General features: G+C 46.5%; 1 protein-coding gene across 9 annotated transcripts in view; it reads right to left on the minus strand.

Moving 5' to 3' along the window:
- Positions 1-8,083: 8,083 nt before the first annotated feature.
- The window catches only part of SPON1 (spondin 1), a 329,330-nt gene continuing 312,623 nt past the window's right edge, over positions 8,084-24,790 (minus strand). For all 9 annotated transcript variants that reach the window (XM_048948290.1, XM_048948284.1, XM_048948287.1 and 6 more), the window contains 9 exons: positions 18,592-18,793; positions 18,283-18,423; positions 17,838-17,913; positions 17,208-17,390; positions 16,688-16,858; positions 16,415-16,582; positions 15,395-15,559; positions 12,265-12,528; positions 8,084-11,621 (listed from right to left, as the gene is read on the minus strand). In XM_048948290.1, the coding sequence (XP_048804247.1) occupies positions 11,458-11,621; positions 12,265-12,528; positions 15,395-15,559; positions 16,415-16,582; positions 16,688-16,858; positions 17,208-17,390; positions 17,838-17,913; positions 18,283-18,423; positions 18,592-18,793 (1,534 nt within the window). In that variant the 3' untranslated portion in view covers positions 8,084-11,457. The remainder of the gene's footprint in view (positions 11,622-12,264; positions 12,529-15,394; positions 15,560-16,414; positions 16,583-16,687; positions 16,859-17,207; positions 17,391-17,837; positions 17,914-18,282; positions 18,424-18,591; positions 18,794-24,790) is intronic.

Here is a 24,790-nt window from a genome sequence, read left to right on the forward strand (position 1 = left end):
TGTTTTTAACCCTAAAATATCGCTTATTTTCATAGAAATCCCTGTTTTTCCCCTAAAATATCGCTTATTTTCATAGAAATCCCTGTTTTTAACCCTAAAATATCGCTTATTTTCATAGAAATCCCTGTTTTTCCCCTTAAATATCGCTTATTTTCATCGAAATCCCTGTTTTTCCCCTTAAATATTGCTAATTTTCATAGAAATCCCTGTTTTTCCCCTAAAATATCGCTTATTTTCATAGAAATCCCTGTTTTTCCCCTTAAATATCGCTTATTTTCATCGAAATCCCTGTTTTTAACCCTAAAATATCGCTTATTTTCATAGAAATCCCTGTTTTTCCCCTTAAATATCGCTTATTTTCATCGAAATCCCTGTTTTTAACCCTAAAATATCGCTTATTTTCATAGAAATCCCTGTTTTTAACCTAAAATATCGCTTATTTTCATAGAAATCCCTGTTTTTCCCCTTAAATATCGCTTATTTTCATCGAAATCCCTGTGTTTAACCCTAAAATATCGCTTATTTTCATAGAAATCCCTGTTTTTAAACCTAAAATATCGCTTATTTTCATAGAAATCCCTGTTTTTCCCCTTAAATATCGCTGATTTTCATAGAAATCCCTGTTTTTAACCTTAAATATCGCTTATTTTCATAGAAATCCCTGTTTTTAACCCTAAAATATCGCTTATTTCCATCGAAATCCCTGTTTTTCCCCTAAAATATCGCTTATTTTCATAGATATCCCTGTTTTTAACCTTAAATATCGCTTATTTTCATAGAAATCCCTGTTTTTCCCCTAAAATATCGCTTATTTTCATCCAAATCCCTGCTTTTCCCCTTAAATATCGCTTATTTTCATCGAAATCCCTGTTTTTCCTATCTCGGCTGAAGACGCATGCGCTATGCAGAGCAGGGAACGGCGCGTGCGCAGTACGCTGCGTATCCACTGCGTGTGCTTCCGGAATAGCGGATGCGTAGTGCCTCTGCGAGAGCTGCGCATGCGCAGCTACGCATGTAGAGTGGCGCATGCGCAGCACCGCATGTAGAGGGGCGCACACGCAGTGCAGTCACCGAGTAGGCGCATGCGCAGTGAGGAGCTGGGAACGTGCTGCCCCCTTGCGGCCGATATGCGGAAGTGCAACGAAATTGTTTCCGCCGTCTCCGGGCTGCCCCCGTGTGGCCGATATGCCGAACTGCAACGACGTTTTTTCAGCCGTCTCCGGGCTGCCCCCGTGCGTCCGATATGCGGAAGTGCGTCCCACTTTCTGCCGCGGTCTCTGGTTTCCCCCCGTAACCAATCCGTGCCCAACACCGCGCCGGTAACGCGATCGAGAATCCCCGAGCCGCTGCGCGCCCCTCCGTGCGACTCCAAGCCGCTCCGAGTCTCTCCGAGCCCTTCCGAGCTTTTCCGAGCCCCTCCGAACTGCCCCGAATCCTGCCGCTGCGGATGGACTGTGCGTGCGCCCCGATGAGCGCACGAGCAATGCCGCTGCGAGAGCGGCGCATGCGCCGCACCGCAAGTAGAGAGGCGCACGCGCAGTGCAGTCACCGAGTCGGCGCATGCGCCGTGCGAACGCGGCAGAAGACGCATGCGCATTGCAGACGTGAAAACGGCGCGTGCGCAGTGCGCTGCGAATCGACTGCGCGTGCGTCTGGAAAAGAGCATGCGCAGTGCCGCTGTGAGAGCGGCGCATGCGCAGTGCCGCTTCGAGAGCAGCGCATGCGCAGTGCCGCATGTAGAGAGGCGGACGCGCAGTGCAGTCACCGAGTAGGCGCATGCGCGGTGCCGAGAAAGTGACGCATGCGCCCTGCGAACTCGGCCGATGACGCATGCGCATTGCAGGGCGGGGAACGGCGCGTGCGCAGTTCGGTGCGTATCGACTGCGCGTGCGTTCGGTATAGCGCATGCGCAGTGTTGCTGCGAGAGCGGCGCATGTGCAGCGACGCATGTAGAGAGGCGCACGCGCAGTGCAGTCACCGAGTAGGCGCATGCGCAGTGAAGAGCTGGGAACGTGCTGCCCCCGTGCGGCTGATATGCGGAAGTGCAACGACGTTTTTTCCGCCGTCTCTGGGCTGCCCCCGTGTGGCCGATATGCGGAACTGCAACGACGTTTTTTCAGCCGTCTCCGGGCTGCCCCCGTGCGGCCGATATGCGGAAGTGCGTCCCACTTTCTTCCGCGGTTTCTGGTGTCCCCCCGTAACCAATCCGTGGCCAACACCGCGCCGGTAACGCGATCGAGAATCCCCGAGCCGCTGCGAGCCCCTCCGTGCGACTCCAAGCCGCTCCGAGTCTCTCCGAGCCCTTCCGAGCCCCTCCGAGCCCCTCCGAACTGCCCCGAATCCTGCCGCTGCGGATGGACTGCGCGTGCGCCCCGATGAGCGCACGAGCAGTGCCGCTGCGAGAGCGGCGCATGTGCCGCACCGCAAGTAGAGAGGCGCGCGCGCAGTGCAGTCACCGAGTCGGCGCATGCGCCGTGCGAACGCGGCAGAAGACGCATGCGCATTGCAGACGTGAAAACGGCGCGTGCTCAGTGCGCTCCGAATCGACTGCGCGTGCGTCCGGAAAAGAGCATGCGCAGTGTCGCTGCGAGAGCGGCGCATGCGCAGTGCAGTCACCGAGTCGGCGCGTGCGCGGTGCCGAGAAAGTGGCGCATGGGCCGTGCGAACTCGGCCGAAGACGCATGCGCAGTGCAGACGGGAAAACGGCGCGTGCGCATTGCGCTGGGTATCGACTGCGCGTGTGTCCGGACTTGCGCACGCGCAGTGCCGCTGCAAGAGCGGCGCATGCGCAGCGACGCATGTTGAGAGGCGCATGCGCAGCATCGCATTAAGAGCTGGGAATGGGGTGCTCTCGTATGGCCGATATGCGGAACTGCAACGATGTGCTCTCCGGTCTTTGGGCTGCCCCCGTGTGGCTGATATCATCCGGTCGCACGCGCAGTCGATTCGCAGCGCACTGCGCACGCGTCATTCCCAACTCTGCACTGCGCATGCGTTTTCGGCCGAGTTCGCACGGCGCATGCGCCTGTTTATCCGCCTTCTTTATACCTGTCTGGCTTGCACAGTGCGCGTGCATTTTCTCGCGTCATTGCTTGGCGCCTGCGCTGATTTTGGCATTGCAATGCGCATGCGCTTGTCTCTGTTCCGCATGGTGCATTCTTCTGTTTCCTCTCTGCAGTGCGCACGCGCATTGCTCACCACTGCGATGCGCGAGCTGCCTATTGGCACTGGATTCTTTTTGCTGAAAAGCTCACGTTTGTTTTTGCATCTCTTTGTTTGGCATGGGATGGCCACGCGGTTTTATTAGGTACAGTGGAAGGAAATTCGATGCTCTATTTCCAATCGGCCACCAAACGGCACCAGAGAACGTGGAATGGACTTAGTTGCAGTTCTGCCGCTTGGCCACGCGATGACACTAGAGACCGTGAAATGAATTTTGTTGCAGTTTTGTCGTTTGGCCACGCGATGGCATTAGAGACCGTGAAATGAACTATCTTGCAGTTTCGGTTCTTGGCCACGAGGTGGCACCAGACACCGTGAAATAAATTTTGTTGCAGTTCCGACGCTTGACCACGCGATGGCACCAGAGACCATGGATATTATTTCACCGACGGGCTTGACGCGAATCTGCTGCAGACTGTAGAAAAACACAGAAAAGAAATTGGGGGGAAGTCGTCGAAGAAAACGAGGAAAACCTCGACAAAGCCACCAGACCTGCTCTCATTGCTTATGAATATCTGTCAATAAATAATAATAAATAATAACTAGAAAACTGATGTTGTCATGCTTTTTATTCTAGTTTTTTCAGCCAGCGTCCGAGATGATGAAAAACCCGGAGTCAATCAGAAAGAAGCCGAGGATTTGGGTTTGGCACCAAATTTGTGAGAAACACTCCAAGTTGACAACATTCCAGGTTAGGCATGGATCTTAGCGACAAGCAGCACATTTCATTAATTACTGCAGTAATGGGTGCACGGCCCTTGTTGGCAAGGGAGAAATTGTGTGCCCGTCAGTGAAGTTCCTGTGCATGGAGGAGTGCTCCTCTTAGCTTGCACACCAGAGAGTGGCATCTCAATACATTTATTAGCCAGGCCACACATATCCAGCTGTATTACCCAAAACTCACTGACATATTCATGACTTTTCCAGAAATTCATTTACATACTGTCCCCCTTCCTGGAGGAGCGTTACCATGGCTGGCAGTCGTATGCCACGTGCATATAGTCACAAAATGAGCAAACGAGCTCACAAAATGCGTCACTGCCTAATGATATTCAAAGAATGCATTCGTTGTGCATTCTAACTGAAAATGCAACAGCCCCACCTTGATTCGTAGAGCAGTGCCTGTTGTAGGTGGGATTCAGTTTAGTGAATGTTACTTGTAACGGTGCGTCTTTATCACATCCCTAGTGATGTTGATTTTTATTTTAATTGGTGAAGACAAAAATAAAAAATATTGTAACATCTTTTTTTTTTTTTTTTTCTTTTAATAAAGATTACGACATGTTCTGCTCCGTTAGGGTGAATCACACTATAATATGTATGTATATATATATTTTTTTTCCCCAGTGCGTAAGAACAGCCAGATTGCTGCTTTACTGATCTGTCAAACTGCTTTAATTGTAGAACGTGTCACAATGTGAAAGAGAAGAAAAAGATGCTTTTGAAAAGCTCATAGAAAATTAAATTGAACATTTTAGATATTTAAGATGCAGTGAAAATGTTCCTCAGTCCGTGCTTTCGCTCAGAGTTTCAGGCGGTTGGTGGCATTTGGCTGTAAGTTTGCTGCTCAGCCGCTTTGGCCATTTCGCACGTTTTGAAGAACAGCCGTCCTGTTGGCTTCCAGTGCCGTCTGGAGGAGCGCAGGTTGGTGCTCAGTGCGCGATGCTTGCAGAAGGAGGCTGCAGTCCTATGTGCACCCACATGCACAGCTGTAGCTCTGCTTCTGCACACTGACTTACACACCCATCCCAGCTATTAATGCTCACTTCTGGCATTTAAAGGAGGTACAAATTGGAATTTAATGCAAGGTATACGTAAGTAAAGCAGAAGCAGATTTTGTGGGAAAAGTTTGTCTTTTTGTTCCATGGAGATTTCTGAGCCAGAATGTAGATGTGGCCAAGTGGCCCAGGTGGCCAAGAAGGCCAGTGGCACCCTGGCTTGGGTCAGGAATGGAGTGGGGAACAGGACTGGAAGTTGTCCTGCCCTGTGCTCGGCACTGGTGAGGCGACACTTCCAGTGCTGGGTTCAGCTTTGGGCACTCAGTACAGAAAGGACATGGAGGTGCTGCAGCAGGTGCAAAGAAGGGCAGCAAGGCTGTGAAGGCCTTGGAGAACATGGCCTACAAGGAGGGACTGAAGGAACTGAGGCTGTCGGTCTGGGGAGGTGGTAGCTGAGGTATTATTTATTATTATTATACCTTATTGCTCTCTTCTGAAAAGTGACTGCAGCAGAGCGGGGCTGGTCCCTTGTCACTGGTGACAGGACGAGGGGAAATGGCTTCCAGTAGCACCAGGGGAGGTTTAGGTTGGATATCAGGAAACTCTTCTTTACAGAAAGGGTCATTAAGCACTGCAATGGGCTGCCCAGGGAGGTGGTTGAGTCCCCATCCCTGGATGTGTTTAAAAACCATTTGGATGTGGTGCTTAGGGACAGGATTTAGCACAGGGCTGTTAGTTAGACTAGGATGGTTGGGCTGTGGTTGGACTGCATGATCTTAAGGTTTTTCCAACCTGAGCGATGGTGTCTCTGCACACTGCTGATGGGGCGCCCAAGGAAATTCTTCCAGAGCTGCTCTCATGCTGTGCCTGCAGCTCCACTGTTGGTCATTCAGTGCAGCACGAGGGGCAGAGCTAATTTCTCCCGGCATCTGCAATCCCTCTCCAAAATGTGTATCACACACTTGTTGTTGAACAGCCCGGCACTTCAGAATACCTTGCCATTTGCTGACAAAAGGGAAGAAAGCTGGGAGTTGTGAGGAGCTACATGTGCCCCCCTTGTACAAATACAGGGAGCAAGCAGAAGGGAAGATCTTTCCTTTCTCAGTGGGTGTGAGTTTATTACTATTGGTGACACAAACAGAGTTCCCTAGGACTTTTGTGAAGGAGACAAGAAGACTGTAGTGCTCCGAGCAGTTCAGCTGCACCGAACTATCTAGGCTGCATGTGAGAAATGTTGTTGCCTACTATGTGGATAACGTGCCATCAGTCATGGCAAAACTCTTCTGTCTTCTGGAAGCCAGAGGAGACAGAACTCAGTGCGGCTCAGGAGCCCTGTAATTGCTTCGTTTTGCACAACGCGACGGAGTGCCAACATTGAAAGCATTGCAATCAAGATCTTAAATGGGTTTGCACACAGAGCAAAAACTGCTATGTGCCTGGAAGTTGGCTGCAAAAGATTCCAAAAGATTCTTAAGGACATTCCAATTTCCTGGGAAGGGTTTTCCTTCCAGTGGTTGGGGTGCTGCTGCCCACATAGAGCAAGACACAAGAAATCTCAGTGTGCACATGCTGTGTACCACACGTGTGTGCGTCTGCTTTGCAGTCAGGTAGGAGCACAGCCGTATGACAGTGTGTGGCAGTAGTACATCAGAAATAGTAGACATCAGTTATAGTTGACAAAGAAATGTTAGGCTTCAGACATTAACAAAGAGCCCTGCGCAATTTCAGGGTTTTATTAGCTTTTTGTGTTGCCTCAGCAACTCAGTGTCACAGACCCCGAGGATGGCAGATGAGTTCTAATGACAGAGAGCATCCATCCGTGTTACAGATCGCAGTTGAGGACTGGCAGTTGCAGCCCAGTGGGTCCCCAGCAGTCATGGCACGGGTGGCATTTACTGCCTGGGAGCCCTTGTGAGCAAGAACACTTGAGATCAAGTTCTACGGGCTGTAACAGCGTAACTGCTGCCCCAGATGTCTTCCCATTCGGTATGAGGAACATTACAGAACTGCTCCCTGAATTCACCTTCCTTCACACTGTCACTGCAGAAAGAGCAGTTGGGACACTGGGCACTGCAAGTTCTCCTTCCAACAGTCGGTCCGTGGGCTGTACATAGTGGCGCCAGCAGCCCTGCCAGGCCAGACTTCTCTTTTATTTTTCGTCTTTTTTTACTGGAGCTCCACTGTTCCCCAACAAGCTGCAGCAGGACTGCAGAAGGCGATTTCTGGCTTTGTGCTCTTAATAGCAGCTAAATCATTCATGGTTGAGTGACCAAAAGAAAAGGTTTGCTTTTTGTTTTTCCTTTCCAAGCAGCCCAGTGCTGCTGGGGCAGTGCTGCCCAACCCACAGGCACTGCTTGCAAGTGAGCAGCGCTGCCTGGTGCTGAGTTGCACCTGGGGACAAAGCTGTCTTGAAGCAGCTGCTTGGAGATGCTGAGCGTTCTTCTGTTGGGAGCAGCTACATTCCAGGGGACTTCTACTGGACGGGAGTGCCCTCACTTACCAGTACCACTGATCATGTTACCCATAAGCAGCCACATGTCATGCCATCTCAGCCTTGTTATGCTGCCAACTTAGAACAGGGTTTTTCCAGGAAAAGAAACACTGGTGACTTTTAGCTGCAAGATTCACTTACAATTGCATTTGTGCAGCATTGGCTGCAGAAACCTCCAGCCTGCCTGCCAGTCACTGGGTGTTTCTGTGCGATGGTAACGAAGCCACAGCACTGTGCCTCAGCAGCCTGCTGTCCTGAAGCACAGCAGGAAGGAAGCTGCACAAAATCTGAGGGCTTCTGAAAGCTTATTTTGAAAAATTTCCCTATTTGTGTATCGTCCGCTCTTTTAAATAATTTCTCCTTATAAAAAAAAAAAATCAGCATGAGAGTAATAATTTCAATAAAGAGGCTAAGCTACCTGGCAATTTTTTAATTAGTTGCAAACTGCCAATAAAAACATGATACAAGTAATTTCCAAGTGGAAATAATGACTAGATGTAACAAATAAAAATCCAGCTCATCCCACATACCCTGCTGACTGGAACAGGACTAAATGCAAATAAGAGCATTGATTCCCTATGCGATCAGCGTGTGGTTGGTTTCTGAGTTATGTAATTGTACTCGTGGAACAGAGGCACACTGCACACAGAGCTACATTTCATAGTAAAGATGTCTTTATTCCAAAATAATACGGTGTTAGCCGGACAGCTACGGAACATCTACACAAGACTTTGGTAAGAAATACTCATGGTAGCCTTCCTGTAATCCCACAGCAAACAGAAACGGTGAAGGAAAGCTAAAATGCAATCAAACAAAACCTTGTTTTAAATGCTATGCTGCACACACAGAGTCCTACGGTACAGTTGTTAGGCCCTAGCTTCTCTTTTGTATCACACGTGAAGCTCCTACAGTTGGTGCGTTAGAAAGGAACACCGTACACACAGCGCTAAGAGCTGACAGCCGAGCGCTACAAAAGCGGATGTCTGTGCTTTCAGTTCAGCAGTACTGTCACGAGGCCAAAGTTCTCACTTCTAGTGACTGATAGCCAGTGGCTTTACACTGCTAGAAAGTTTACAGTAACAATGCAGTTCTTGTACATATTGTTCGTTAGAGCTTTTTTTTTGAATAGAAAATCAACCTCATTTTTTTGTTTATTTGTTTTTGTTTGTTCCTTTTTTTTACAAAATGTAACAAGCTTAAATATTTTTTCGTATCAAGTTAGAAGAAAGACAGGTGACTCGTGAAGTGTTCTGACAGAAGAGCAGTGCGAAGAGATGAGCCGAAGCAGGACTGATCAGACATTTCTGCCCAAATGCAACCCACGTTGTCACTGCACGGATTAGCGAGGTGGGAAAAAAAATCCTACAATGGTAAGTTTAATGAGCCTAAGAGAAATGACTGGGAATCACACTGAGGAGCTCCTCACTAGAAGACAGTTCTGTCTGTGAAGCATCCAATCAGCAAGAACCGCAGTGAAAGGAAAGCCGGACCGGTTCATGTCGTGTGGGCATGTTGGTAAGCGCGCTCAGAAGAACGCTGCGCATTTCCTATGTGCCTGAAGGTACATCTGGACTGCACAGCCCTTGGCAAAGGGAATCATTAACAGATAAAACAGCTTGATGAACCGGAAAAACTATGAAAATAAAGACACCGTTAATTTTAATGGATTATTTGCAGAAGCTGGCACGGTTCTGCAGGATTAGCACGGACAGCTGGCCAGGATGCATGAGAAAAAATGTGCTCTGTAAAATCACATCATTTTTTTCCATTCAAGAGATGCTCTTCTTCTGTCCCCCCAGCCCCGGCTCCCCCAGCTCCACGCACACCACCACTGCCACGGCTCGTACCGCCGAAGGGCCGCTTTGCTGCTGACCAACCTCAGCTGCTGGCCTCTCAGCTCACAGCAGCAGCTCGCAGAAGTGCTGAATGCTCTGGTCTGCAGCCCTGCCCAGCTGGGCACCTGGCCCTTCTCTACAACCATCTGTTCTCGACCTGACACGTGCTCGACTGGTCACTGTTTGATAGTCTTTATCATTGCATGGAATTTTGTTTTGTTTTGTGGTCGTTAACTGGATAACTGCAAGGTAAGGTGACAACTATATTACTCAGGGACGCTCTTCGTGCTACAGTGTAATGATAGCACTATAGGGATAGAATTTGGCAATAGGCACGAGGAGGCAAACTAGCTTGATAACTATTATTAAAATGAGCCAAGCTGTGCAAAATGTGAAGTGTTTGGTTTTAGCATGAAACGGCTTTTTTGTTTTTCTCCCGGTTTGGCTCACTAAGCGCTCGCACCCACTTCATTCAGCAGCATCGCAAGAGGCCAAGCACTGCCCTTGTCCATTATTTCCCCAGCTCTCCCTTCATTCCAGGCCTAAGAACAGCAATCAAATACCTCAAGGGCGGCACGCAGCAGCCACGAAGTCCTGAGCAGTCCTTGCAGAGTCCAGTGCTGACGTGCTGGTGAGAAGCCCTGCGGTGCAATGTAGCCTGCCCAGCAGATCCCAGCGCAGCGGCTGTTAGGTCACACAGCCCCAGCCCACTGTGGCTCACAGCAAACGCGGACACAGCACCTCGGTGTGGGGCTGTCAGGATCGTGGCAGAGCATTAAAGAAGTAAGTTGGTTAAGGCTGGTCTAAAGAGACTGTAACATAAATGCCTCTCCGTTCATTTCTCCCAGTTTTTTGTTTTCTTTAAGGTTATGTTAGCATCAACAGTCTCTTATTTTCAGTGCACTGCTGTTATTCACGTAGAGACACAGGTGTACGCTGCACTTCCTGCAGAGCGAGATAACCTGTCACCTTCACCCCTTATCTTCAATGTTAAATTGTTCAATGTGCGGGACAGTATTATGTTCCAGCACAAGTGAACCTCAAAGCCCCACACCTCACTAAGTGCAGGGATAACAGCTGAACTCTTCAGTAGAAGGCATAAAATAGAAAAGGCGATCAGAGTGGTTGGGAGCTAATTTCAGACAGTTTCTTGCCTAAGTGGCCAGGGAAGATGCTTATCCTGGCTAGCGCGTATCAAAGTGGATAATTCTCATGAATGTGCTGTATTTTAGATCCTAACAAATTGACAGAAATGCAAATATGTTCTTGTATCAAATTGTAATTTTTAATTCTGTGTGCAATGGTTTCAGCAGTTCCCTTCCTTCTGTTTGCTACGAGGGATGCAGGAGAACCTCGCTCACCATTCTCATGAAGCTCTTTTCTCTCTTCACCTGTGATCAACATTCTTCTAAAACCGCATCTGTGGTGCCTCTCAGGGAGCTCTTCCCATGACAGCTGGTGTGACTCGCAGTGTTTGGACCAATTTCTCTTAGTTCTGTGCCCATTTTGAGAGACAGTGGCAGGTATTACGATAGCCACGTGTTCCCTGCGTGTTGTGTTGTGGGCTGACATCGCTACTGAGCTGCACAGATTATTTGAGTAAGTTGTTATTTAAGAAACAAAGATGGTTTTGCATGGAATGCAGCATCCGTGTGAACAGAAGTCTACAGGGTAATTATTTCAACCACCACTTAACCCAATGTTGTAAAAAGATAAACATGCACCTTTAATATTATTGAACCAGCATTACTGAAATTTTTCCTTGGCATAGTTGTGTAATCACATAGGCACTGCTTTGGATTTTTAAAATCAAATCAAGAGAGAAATCCTCCCACGTATGAAACATGTCACATCAACTTAGTTCTGTTAATATGCATGCACCCCGTGTCTCTACAAGTGGTATTTCTGTATGGCTATTCCATGTCCACAGGCATGTGTCTATTTCGGTTAAATGACCACAACGACCTATTACTTTTATGCATTAAGGGCTAGCTGGAGCAAAGACGTACTCTCAGCGTTAATTTGTGAGGAAATATTTATAAAATATATTTCTTGCACCAGCAAGACTAAAAAGCAAACCACACTGCAAAAATGAAAACTAATATACACTTCATATTTTGTTGTTTTAAAAACCAAATCAAGGCTGACTTTCCTTGTAGCTCAGAGTGCGGCACACAGAAGCCCTGTTTTCCTAACAGGGATGAACGTTACATGCTCTCAGCTCCTTTTTGTCTTTGCAGCTAGTGAACTGAGTACTTTTGGACCTCTTCTTCACCATCATGTAGCGCTCCTGAATTCCACCTCCACAGAGCGTAGAACATTCTGTCCAAGCAGTCCATGGCTTCAGCCTACAAACTGGGGGGAAAAAAAAAAGTCATTTGACCAAGTCTAAAGCGTACTGATATGCATGTCTGTACTTGCATCTTCAGAATTGAGGCTAGCACATTGTCTAGTTTATGGAGCATGTAATTAAGGAACACAATTAAATACACACGAGGTGCATTTGACAAACACTGGAAAATGGATTGAAAAAGAAATTTCCGATCTCCATTATAAAACATGGAAATTGTTGAATGTCAGACAAGCATGAGCCACAAATGAGCAGCGATTCACAGGCTGGTCCATAACCTATACAGGGTACTGTGTGTTACTGACCGGAGGCACCCACGCTTGAGCACAGCCCTTGTTCCAGAAGGAGGAGCTCTCTCCCACTAGTCTGGATCTGAATCAAATGACCGAGGGAGCTGTGTCCAGATCACGTTGGTTACTGTGATCACACAGGGGCAGATGCAGGCCTTTCTCCATGCTACCCTAAACCTGCATCGTATTTTTGGATCTCAACCAAACACCGAAACAGCTGTACTCTGTTTTGTTGCTAAAGCTTACCCTTGACTGTTACACTGGAAAAGGTTACCAGAGCATGAAGAGCTGCTCACAAATTCTTCCCAGTTATCAGAAAGCCGGACACGAGCACACTAACCAATGGTTTCACCCTCACCTGGATATTGCTCACTGTCAGTGTTCTTTTTCGCTTGTTCGCTTCTTCTCTTCTCGCGGGCCTCCTTCCAGCGCCTTTTTTCCATACCCGGCCCTCTCAGGCATTTCCTCACTCGACATTTTGTACGTTGCACAGTTTCTGGGCACGCTGTTCCTCCAAACTGTGGTTCTATTTTTATCATTCTTGTTCTGATCATGTGGCCCTTTCCACATGAGGTGTTGCATTCAGACCACTGGGACCACTCTGTGAGCTCGCAGTCAATGGCTGCAAAGAATGAGAACTGTTACAGGGAATCTGCTGTCTGGCAACCTAAGCATAAGGTCAAAAAGAAACATGCAAACGTGACCGGTGAGAAGCTGCATCCTAAATACACAAATGAGAATTAAACCTCCACTCACCCAGCAGGTTTTGTGAGGCTGTACATTAAAACGGTCTGAATTCATCTCTAGCAAAAATACTATTTGACGATTCCCTCCCGCTTCTTTTTCTAGAGTGGGGCTGGCAGATTGCTTTCTTAGCAACAAATGTAAATAATTTCCCTGTGCCTTCTTCAATTTTTCATTCTGTACATTTATACTAAAAGATGTTAAAAATCAAGTTACGTTTACAAACTGATACCTGAAACCTAAGCCTTGCTTTAACTGGCAGATGTACAGCTGTAAGCAGTCCATTTTGAGGCCCTGCATAAAACAGAAGAAAACAAAACAAGAAAAACCTAAAAGGAGCTTTTATTTATTTATTTTTTTTAAGGCACAAAGGAAAGAAAGTAAATAATATTTATTTGCTGCAGAGAGGGACCTGGGCGTCCTGGTGGACAACAGGTCGGCCATGAGCCAACAGTGTGCCCTCGTGGCCAAAAGGGCCAGTGGCACCATGGGGTGCATTGCAAAGAGCGTGGCCAGCAGGTCGAGGGAGGTGATCCTCCCCCTCTACTCTGCCCTGGTAAGACCTCATCTGGAGTACTGCGTCCAGTTCTGGGCTCCCCAGTACAAAAAAGACAGGGATCTCTTGGAAAGAGTCCAGCGGAGGGCCACAAAGATGGTGAAGGGCCTGGAGCATCTCTGCTATGAAGAAAAGCTGAGTGAACTGGGTCTGTTCAGTCTTGAGAAAAGACAACTGAGAGGGGACCTGATCCAGGTCTGTAAATATCTAAGGTGGAGGGCAGAGCGGCGAGGCTGGACTGTTTTCAGCAGTGTGTGGAGATAGGACAAGGGGAAACGGCTGGAAACTGCAGCATAGGAAGTTCCGCACAAATGTGCGCAAGAACTTCTTTACAGTGAGGTGACGGAGCACTGGAACAGGCTGCCCAGGGAGGTGGTGGAGTCTCCTGCTCTGGAGATGTTCAAGACCCGCCTGGACACCCACCTGTGCGACCTGGAGTAGGAACTGCTTTGGCAGGGGGTTGGACTCGATGACCTCCGGAGGTCCCTTCCAGCCCCTACGGTTCTGTGAAAGGCTGCTCGTATCATTAAGTTGTGTCTTAGAAGCTTTCACCTTTTCAGTACTCCCTAAAGCTCACACCCTAGTAAATAATAACCAAAATGACATTTCACATTATTTAATAAAGCAGAATTAGCAAACTGCAATACAAGAGCCTTTTCTAGCCGATACTTTTTGTGAAAAATAATCTAATTAGATATAAAGCCTCAGAAACCAGCTGGCAACGTGGCACTGAAAGCAATCAGATCTTGTTCAGTTTGCAAAGCCTTAGGCTGTCGCTCTTAACAAAGACAGTGAGGCAACCAGGAGTCGACACCACCCACGAAGGGTGAGGTTTTGGTTGAGTAAGGTCTGAACTGAAATGCTGCTGCCTCCATGCCATGCACTGCCCTATGAGACATTCCTGGATGGCGAAGGGATGTAGATGAGTAAAAAGGTACAGCACAGGTCAGAGCTGTATCAAAGACGGAGCCTTTTCTTCTTAATTTGTGGACTAAATTTGTGGACTAAAAGAATCTCGTGAGCAATGCTAAACTTTTATTTCCTTCCTTCCTCACAAGGGCACACTCTGCATTTGAGTACAAAATAGGCCATACTTATCATTCATTCTGACTTGTTCGCTATTGGGAAGTGCACAAAGTGTTGCCTGAAGTTGTGGTATTATGTTAAATATGGAATAACCGTATTCCTCAACAGTATTGCTCGTCACCATAAGACTAAATAAGGCAAGATAAGGACACAGTTATAATCTAGCTCTCAATAGCCAAAAGTACACAATGAGAAGTACAATAAAATGCCCCTACAGGTGGATTTAGGAGTAATACAGATGGAGAGCAAGAATCAGAGCAAGATGTATCACATCGTTTGCTTACGGAGCTCAAGGAGGCAACGACTGCTCTTACCAGCTGCTGACCCACCGTCTAGAGAAGCTGAAAGCAGTTTATGCAGCATTCCAGGTTTCAGAGTGCCTTCCCACAACTAACACACTATTCCAGATGTGGCCCCACCAGGGCAGACAGTGGAGTGAGATCACACCCCTCATCTCCTGGCCACGCTCTTTTTAATACACCTCAGGATGCCACCGACTTCCTTGGCCAAAGGGCACGCTGCCGGCTCACGGCCAGCCTGCAGCACACCAGGATGCCCAAGTCCTTCTCTGCGGAGCTCCTCTCCAGCAGGGCAGCCCCCAGCCTGTGCTGCTGCACGCAGTTATTCCTACCCGAGTGCAGGATTCTACACTTGCTCTTGTTAAGCCCGCTCCACTATCCAGTCCGTCCAGGTCTCACCGAGTAGCAGCACAGCCTTCTGGAGTCAAACACTCCTCCCAGCTTTGTATCATCAGCAAACTGCTGAGACTGGACTCTTTCCCATGATCCATGTAAGCAGTGAAGATACTGAACACGAGCTGACCCTGCACCAACCGCTGGGGACACCACCACTGACAGGCCTCCAGGTAGGCTGTGCCGCTGATCACAGCCCTCAAAGCTCTGCCACTCACCCAGTTCTCAATCAGCCTCACCTCAGCTCATCTATCTTGCACTCTCTAGGCTTCATTATAAGGAATATTAAGCAAGTTACAATATTAAAAGAAAAATGAGACAAAATATTACAAATAACAATAGACTTTTGACCCAAGACCACCACACATGAAATTGAAAGCCTTCCCTTCCCCAAAGGTTTCCATCCTTACGGCATTCAGGCAGCATGCATTTCTCTGCCTGCTCCAGTTCCTCGTTGCAGTCTCCAAGCTCAGCTGCAGATTTCAGCATCCTCTGCCGGGTTCGCATTCCCTTCCCACACGTTACGCTGCAGTCGCTCCATTCAGACCATGGGGACAGAAGGCAGGGAATAGTATCTAATAGGAATATCAAAAGGCAACGAGTACTTGTTATATGTCATCTACAAAAGTGTGCGTTTTGAAAGTAACACAGGTGGAGAAGATACTTCTATCTGCCTTGCACCACCTACATTTCATCATCACTTTGGACAAAACGAGTCGCAGGCAGAATGATACTTTTACAGAAGCTCGGGAAAAAAAGAAATAAGAGGCTTGCTTGTTTTTAATACCTTTTCTTTACTGCGTTTTTCTGTATCTACCGTATCCATCTCTGTACATCTCAATGTTATCAGAGGATAAACAGCAGGAAAGTACATTTCAGTAGTGATTCCTGTAAATAGTGCGTGCTGTTCTTGTACCCAGAACTGGAAGCCATACTGACCTAATGTGAGATGGAATATTTACCTTGCACATTTAACTTCATTTCATTTTGTCACTGTTGAAAATCTTAACATTTCTTTAAAAAAAAAGAACCCACAAAATTAACAGAATATCCAGAGATAGGATAAGGATGAGGCTGACTGGCTGAACAAAAGGTGCAACTCAACTCCTGGACCACTCACAGGCTAAAAGAAAAGGGCACAGTATCATTCTTGACTTACGATTAAATACACCTCATATCCCATAAAATTAGAGTTGCTTATATACGTATGGCTTGTGAGTAGCACACCACTGAGCGTATTTACCTACACTTAGGTTCTGTTGGTGAAAGTGGCTCATAATGCACTTTCCCTAAGGGATCCGATTCTAAGGAGGAGGACCACAAAAAGCAGTGCTGCCCGTGCTTGGGCCGTGTTGTGCAGTGTGATGGAGCAGCACGACAGAAATGATGTCTCTCTCTGCAGCAGAGGAGATGAATGCACAGACACTTACGGCACTCAGGCATCATGCATTTCTCTGCCTCTGTAGTTTCTGCCTTGCACATGGATCCGTCAGCAGGAGTCATCTTGACCATCCTGTGCCGCCTTTTCATTCCCGTGCCGCAGCTAGCGCTGCATTCATCCCACTCTCCCCACTCGGTGACGAGGCAGCTGCTAGGGGCTACGCAGAACATAGAAGATCCTTCAGTAACAGGGCTCACATGAAAACATGTATCAGGCAGTTCTTCTATTGACCGGATGTTACAAAGCTAAATGTAATACTTACAACATTCCTCATTTACAATGCATTTCTCAGTTTCTTCAGTAGGCACTTTGCACATAGAGCCATCTTCTGGGAATTGTTTTACATATCTCTCTCTAGATCGCGTTCCCATCCCACAGGAAACACTACAGGGGGACCACGTAATCCAGTCAGACATCATGCAAGTGGAACCATCTAAAATACAGAGGACCGTTTCAATTGCTGATATTTACACGATCACCTGCCCACCCACCAGTAAATCTACAGCTGCCCATTTATGTGCAGTCACTTCACTGTTGCCCCTCGCATCCCATCTTCTCTGTTGCTCACTTTACTCCTCTCCTTCACACTTCTGTGTGCTCTGTGCACCTGCTCAGCTAAACTGCAGAGCTCATCACAGACTGTATGCATTTGTATTCTTCTGCAGTTATTCTTGTTTTTGCTATAACTCAGATCGTACAGCAACGAATACCTTCTAAGAACTTCAAAAGAAAAGAGCGGCCCCACGCAGAGTTCTTCTCCTCTATCCTTTCCTCTCGATTACCTTCATCACTGCAGCCTGGACCCATGCACGGCTGAAAATCTTGGGTATCAGGACAGGGCACACTGAGGTCCAGCTGAGCTTTAAGCATTCTCTGCCTCATCCTCTTGCCCTTCTCACAGGTAGAGGAGCTGCAGGCTGACCAGGGGGACCAGTTGGAATATATGCAGGTCTCAGGGGTGTCATCTGAAAACAAGAAAAGGCAGTAAACATTAACAGCACATCATCTTCCATCTGCCTCTCTTTATACTTGGCTAGGAATTACTCCAGATGCTAACATGAAATGTTCTTTCTTTCTGCACTCTAAACCGGTCCATTTTAACTCCAAAAAACCTGACAAATTTGATTTAAAAACAAACAAACAAACCCAACACCACTTCATGTTGAACCCCCTAACGGTTGTCTTTTATTGCTTCTATTGTTCTATTGCCATCTGCCAGCTACGCACAATGTCTTTCCTCCATAAGTGGAGACTAACAGCACAAACACAGTAGAAAGGACGAAGAATTGGGTCACTTTTTGGCTAATAAGTGAAACTTACTTCTGCTCCTAAGTTAGTTTCTTACTGTGTTTAGAAATAACAGTGGAGAACGGAACAAAATCTAGTCTAGCACGAAGTAATTCAGAAAGTACCTTCTTCTTTCTCTTCTGGTGCTAGATCTGCTACAATATCGTCGATGTTATCAGGTACGATGTTGCACTGCTCCCCCTGCACAGAAAGAAACGACTGTGGAGGTTGGCTGTAAGAATGTGAATGTGCACAGGGGTTGGGCAGTGGCTGAGAGGCACTGCTGGCGCTGCAGCAGCAACCAGAGAAAATGTTGACTAACTCATCAGATCGTGCTTTTTTCTCTTCTTTAAAAAAAAAAATAAACTGCAACTAAGCAGGTTCAGTAATTATTGGAAGTTAGACAAAGCACATCTTAAGATAGTTTAAAATGCAAAAATGTTATTTTCTACCATTATGTTCCTTGGAGATAGATTAGGGAGCAGAGTTTTGGTGGCACGAAGAAGGAAAAATTGTGTCTTAGAGACTGTGGTTTTCACTGCCTCAAGGATTTTATGTATAAACTTGTACCTTGCGTGCAATTCTTTCAATGACAACTCTGGCTACCAGCTTGATAGATCCTCCTTCTGGATCATAAAAGGGACTCTGAGGGTGATCTAAGCTTGTAAGCGGTCTGATCTTCTCTTGAGGAACCGTAGGTTTGTTGGGTGACTGCAAGAAGAAAGAAAACATAAACATGGTTAAAAACAAACTGAGCAGAGCAGCATGCAGACACACAACCCAAACGACTGCGGATTGACTAGCTTTCATTCCTCACTGACTCAAGGTAAATTCAGGCAAATAAATTCAGGTGAGATGCACTGCAAGCCATCCAAATACCTCATAGGTAACCCCACTGTCCGTGCCGGCATCCCAGGGGATCAAATCCTGCACAACCTTCTGAACCCAGCCGCAGTCCTTGGTGCAGAGGTCCTCAGCAGAAAGGCCCACGTTCCAGTCAGGGCTGGGCCCCAGCATAGTGAGGAAGGACATCAGGTGCCGGTGGCGATCGACAGAAAACTCAGCAGAGGGAGCAGCTCTCCTGCAAATGGAGACAGAAAGGTTTTTAGCGAGTGCATTCAGATTTTCCATTAGAGGGCGAGGAAACTGATGCTTCATAATGTGAAACACTGGTGTGATGCTGCACAGAGGTGAGAGGCGCGACGCATAAAAAACAGAGTGGAGGAAAAAAAAAAAAAGCAGGGCATGACGCTGAGGTTTTGGTTGCTGGGCTGGTTCTCACTAGCTTCCCCCTGCCCCCCCCCCCTCCCCTGAAGAAAAGAAAAATAGAAAAGAATACAAATTCCACTGTCCAGAAGTGCTTGAAAATGTGTGTGCTTGTGAAAAAGCACTTATCAGAACTGTTTTAGCGCTCATGTGAGAGTAAGTGAGAGACTGATGGCTGCTGCCAGTCCTGGAGAGTTCAGCCAAGACTCGGGCAGGTCCCTGCCAGGGTGTGCGAAAGCACCGCCATTCATCCGACCTTTTTCAGCCCTTCTCCTGGGCAGAGCTGGTGCTGAGACACAGTGCTGTGCCATGCTGAGCAGCTGCCACATTCCTCCGCACAGGAAAACGGAGCTTTCTGTTCAACAGCTGAAAGCTGGAACTCTTAGTGGCATCTTTCCCATGAGCAACAATGAGCACTGACTTGTTTAATACATGATTTTGGCAATCTTGTGCTACCGAACATTTGCCTGATGTCACTGCAAGTTTTCTTCAGTTACAGGACTTGGATCAATACAGTCAGGGCTTTTTTCTTTTTTCCTTTTTTCCAGCACTATGCCAAAAAATACTGCCTTATGAGCATCTGAAGCTCACAGATTCTTTATCTACATATGTCATTTTTCTTTTGCCACATTACTTGTCTTTTTGGGTTGGTACCTGCACGTACATAATGCACAGACACTGCTCTCCTGCCCCAAGGAGTTCATTTCTATTATAAACACTTGCCTCGCTGTCAAAATGGGGCTTTTTTTTTTTTTTTTTTTTTCATTTGTGCATTTATTCTGGCTCATACTGCTCTCAACACACTAAAGCAAAGAAATAAACAAACAAAACCCAACAGCCCAAGGACGGCATTCCTCAGCAGTTCTCGTGCAGTTTCAAATGCCTCAGTCAGTGTTCCCAGCTCCCTTCCCAGGGAGAAGCTGCATAAGAAGGCAATTATTAATAGTTAAAACGTTCTGGGAATCTCTGCTCGGAGTCTTCAGGAATTGTTTCTTACTGCGTAGAATGCCTTACGTTGAACTGAAGACACTGAGTAGAAGAGTTTCTAAGTGTTTGATGGCATTAATCCTCCCTTTCCCAGAAGGAGATACAAGTGACTCTTTTTTCCCATGACAGACAGAAATCTGGTTTCGACGGAAAAATTTCTCTACCATAAAGTAATAAAATAATGACTGAAGGTATCAGATGCTCTCAGTCACTGCAGTGTTCTGATGTATTTAGCAAGTAATAGCGATTGTTCTTTAAAAGCCTACCGAACTGCAGGACTGACTTAGTTCAAGGAGTTTCTGAAAGGACACAGAAAGAGCCTGAACTGCGCACAAAGAACAGCGAATAATTAAACAAGCGCGTATTTGTACGCCTGATCTCAAGGTTAGAAATATGCACACGGGAACACGGGACGCTCAGATCCATCAAAGGAAAAGGCAGAGCGGACTCCCAGCATCGCATCGCACCACGCCGACATGCTCCGCAGGAAAGGAAATGGGCTCTGCACTGCTGCAGGTTGAAGACAAACGACCAGAAATCACAGCAAGCCGACTTCAGGCACACCGCAACGAATGCCTTTCATTACTCGCTGTCCCTGCAGCGGGCATGATACAATTAAGTCTCCAAATGCTTTCTTAGGAAAGTAAATATTAGTTACACAATTAATGCAATTAAACATTGTGTGTTTAAGTCTAATTGTATCCATATTTTGAAACTGTATAAAGCATAAAACACTTCATAGGAGACGCTCTACCTGCAAGACTTCGCATGAGCTATGTCACACCAGCAACCCTGAGCCTCCGGTAACTCTCCAGCTTCAGAGCACTGTGCAAAACCTGGTTCCTTCTGTAGGGCCTTGGCTCAGGGCCATTTTATAGCACTTCATCCCATGACTGCGTAGCACAGCAATGTAAAAATCGCTAGAGGATGCGCAGAGACCAGTTTTCTCTTTATTCTTCCTCCACTCACATGCAGTGTGCACATGCTGTCTGCAGTGCAACATAACATTGTAGGCGAAACATAAAAATGGTTTTAATAGGCAGCCTTGAAAAGTGTTATCATAAAATAACCTTGTTGGGCTACCTACTTCATTCTAGCAACTACTTCCTGCATGGATGCTTGTAAGCACTATACCTCGCATTTGAACCAGACCTGCACAACGTTGGCACGTGTGGTGTGCAGCCCTTCTTGCTTTGCTCTAATTAAGGAAAGGAAATGGGCTGTCCTAAGGCACAATCGAATCTCAAGAAAGTTGTCATCTGTGCCAAGTTGTGCATTTGACAACGTTCACAAGAATTCCACTGAGTTGAATTTGCCCTCAGAGACAAATATGTCGCTTTTCCCTACATGCGTACATGCATAAAATCAGAGGTGACTATGAGTTGCACAGCAAATCCTAAACATCTGGGCAAGCTCTAGGTACAACCCTCAGAGCCCACGGGGCTGGGATTGCTGCTGTTGGTGCTTGAAGCTGGCAGTACTTTTCCACTGTGAGCCTGCTGACAATTCCTGTCACATAACACAGAGTGAAGCAAAGAACTCGAGAGTGTCCCGCATCCTAATGTTTTTTCCCAATTTTCTTTATTTTTATGCTGCTTTCTCTTTGTTAAGGTGATTTGGATCCACAGCTATAGGGATGCCACAAACGGTATCACAAGAAAATGTTCCTTTCTTATTTTTTTAGAGGTTAAAAGAGTGCAAACATGACTTTGCTTTGCAAGGTTGTTTTCCCCAAGTGCAAAATCTAACTGCTGATGCCATCGCTGCCGGGAGCTGGGGGGTTAAGAAGGTCTTTGACAATGCAGTGGAAAACTCAACTTGCTGCAAGACGTATTTTTGAGTCTTGAATCAATACTGATGTGTTCTACTGCCCTCCCCGTAAAACATAATGGAGCACAGCTAAGGAAGATTGTGGAGAGTGAGCAGACAGGAATAGTGACAGGAATACATTGCAGAATAGAACTTGGAGGCTATTGGTGCACTGCTTGATTTGCATGCAGAGGAAAAGCATAAAAAGACAAGACAGCCAACAGACACACTCTCTGTGTCTGTAACATTACGCAGCCAACAAGTGAGTCCACCGGCAGAACTGGCTTTGTACCAACAGCCAGCTGTTGCTGCCGGCTGCCCTGTGCGCACAGGAGGAGCCCATCGCCCCGGACTCTGCTGGAGGCGACCCCTGGCGTGCTGTGCGCCCACACTGTGGAGGCCCAGCTGCAGGCCGTGCTGCCGCTGGGCACCACTGGCCTGAGATTGGCGAGTGGCACAGCACAGGAAGCTCGGCCTGCCTCTGCTCCTGCTACACGTGGGGAAAGCAAAGCACAGGGCAAGGAACAGCCAGCAGATCTGATCGACATCCCTACAAGAAGGTTGGGACATTTTAATGCCAAGCTGCTCTTGTCTGAGTGCCACATCAGAGGCAGTGACAGCAAGAGTCTATTTTGTTTTGCAAAGAGTAAAGAAACCTGTCACCAATTCTCAACCATTTGTCTTTCTGCTTTGGAAAAAACACAGAACCCAAAAACGCTCCCTTGCTTTGCTATGCATCAGCTCTCAAAATGAAAACAGCACCCATACCCAGCTAAAGAACGCAGACATACACAGCGGAGAAAGGGATTGCCTCATCATCACTGACATGAGAGCCGCTAATCAGAACAAACGCTGCTGCGAAACAGCACCACTCAGGGCATTTTTAAAGCATTACAAAAGCAAGGACTTCACACAGCAGGTCCCTTCAGCTTTCCCATACTGTCAGCTAGAAGTACCTTGAATGCCACTTCAGGTAATAACGACATCTTATTCATTAACATGCCAGGCATTTACTTTAATACCTCCAGCACGGTTCTAGCATATAAGAAACGTGACCAGGCTTTTGTCACTAGGAAAAAAACTCTGAGATATCTCAAGTTAGGACCGTAGTCTCTGAAAAGCTGCCTTACAGCAAATAGATCCTTCTTGACTACAGAGCCGATGAGGCTAGTTACTGGAATACCTGCAAAATGGGGATACGCCTTCAACTTACCAGCAAAGACTTTAAAATATTCTCATGCATTTCAACACCTCCTATTTTGCAAGTGCCAGGAGCTCAGAGTTTTCCCCCTGAAAAGGACCAGCATCTTTTTGCCTTCATTAATACAACACACAGTTCATTTTATCTAGCCTATACAAAAGACATGTTTATGACTTCTGGTGTCTGAAAATGAGGGTTAGGGTAAATCACATTCCTAGCAATGAAAATAGCAATTCAAAAATTTAAATTCTGCATGTAGATTCTGCTATTAAAATATATATAAAGATACATGCACGCAGGTTTAACTGGTAAACTGCTCCCATGATTTTGAAGTACTTATGCAGGAGGAGGATGACAGGTTACTAAGCAGACACGTAGTTGTGTGAAAACAGTGCATACAGGACTACTCACAGAGTTACAAAGTGAAATGATTTTGGCTTAAGGAAAGACAAGAAGTGGCTGGAAAGAAAACATTAAAATAATAACTATTAATGGAAGGGATACTTAAGAAAAACAAGAGCAAAGAAAGAATGGGATGAGTCAGGTTGTTCCAATTGAATACTGCAGATCTGTGTCAAGTTCTTTGCAGTGCTTGTTCGTAGCTGAGAAGCCTTTACATGTTTTAATACCCAACTTTATCTTGGCCAGTGACATTTGAATGTTAAATAGAAAGTGGTAAGTGATAGAAAATGGAGCTGCCATATGTGGTTGCTCTGACAAAAAAAAAAGATGGAAAGGTTTTTTTTTTTCCTTTTCCAGCAAACACATACATCCTTCCTTACTCTTCTGAGAAGGAATTACGAATTTCTTAATGTGGGAGTCAGCCCATCTGCCAAACAATGAAGTTTCCCGGACTCCCTATAGCACACGTAACAGTTAAAGCATTCACTCCTTTTATAAGCACAATTTCATTTTCTGATTGGGATTTTCTTAACATCTAATCAACGTACACAGCTTCGCTAAACACAGTGCTTGACACCAGCACACAACTGCGTGCTGGAAGAGGCAGAACCTCATGGAGGACTGTGTCAGCCTTGTGGTTCTGGCATGAACCCAGAGCCAGGTGACCTTGTTTTCTGTTAAAAGTAAGAGGCTGTGTGTCCATTTAAATGGAGCAGATCCACTGCAGTAGGGTAACCCAGCTGTGCACATGGCACTGAGACTACTCCTTCCTGGTAAGTTCCTGAGACGTCAATATAGTGGAAATTTGTATGGTTAAGATCCTTGTCTTAATTATCCAAATGCATAAATGTACTTCAAGCTCAACTGGATTCAATTTCAAATTTGGATGAATGATCAACCTGGTGAATGTGTCAGTTATTCTGTACGGGTTTTTAGACTGTTTTCTCTGGGTCTTACTTCAAATATTTCTTTTGGTTTGGGTGAAGCGAATATTTCTGCTTTCTGGACAAAACCTGTCATTCACTTTGTGGAGGAGGGACGTGCTGCAGAAGGGGGTGAAAGAAAGCTGCTGGACGCAAAGCACAGGGATTCAGCCATTAGCCAAAAGCAAAGCCGGAGCACACAGAATTGTTTTGCAGCTCCAGAGTGGTTTATGCAATTGCCTTCACGTTACCAGAAGATGCTATAACTTTTTCCCAATTTGCATTTTATTTGCAGATGAGATTGTCCTTTATGCCTTGCTATTTCTGATTAGACTCCGTTAGACTTCTTCTATTTTTGACGATATTAAACTTCACCGGATTCATCCCAGCTATCTATAAAATCATAGAAGGAGAAAATAGCTGAGCTAGACACACTGTCGTGCTGCCATAGAAACAGGAAACGATTTCTGGCTTTCTCATGCCTCTGATT

Source organism: Lagopus muta, chromosome 6, assembly GCF_023343835.1.
Source record: "Lagopus muta isolate bLagMut1 chromosome 6, bLagMut1 primary, whole genome shotgun sequence".
Classification (NCBI taxonomy): domain Eukaryota; kingdom Metazoa; phylum Chordata; class Aves; order Galliformes; family Phasianidae; genus Lagopus; species Lagopus muta.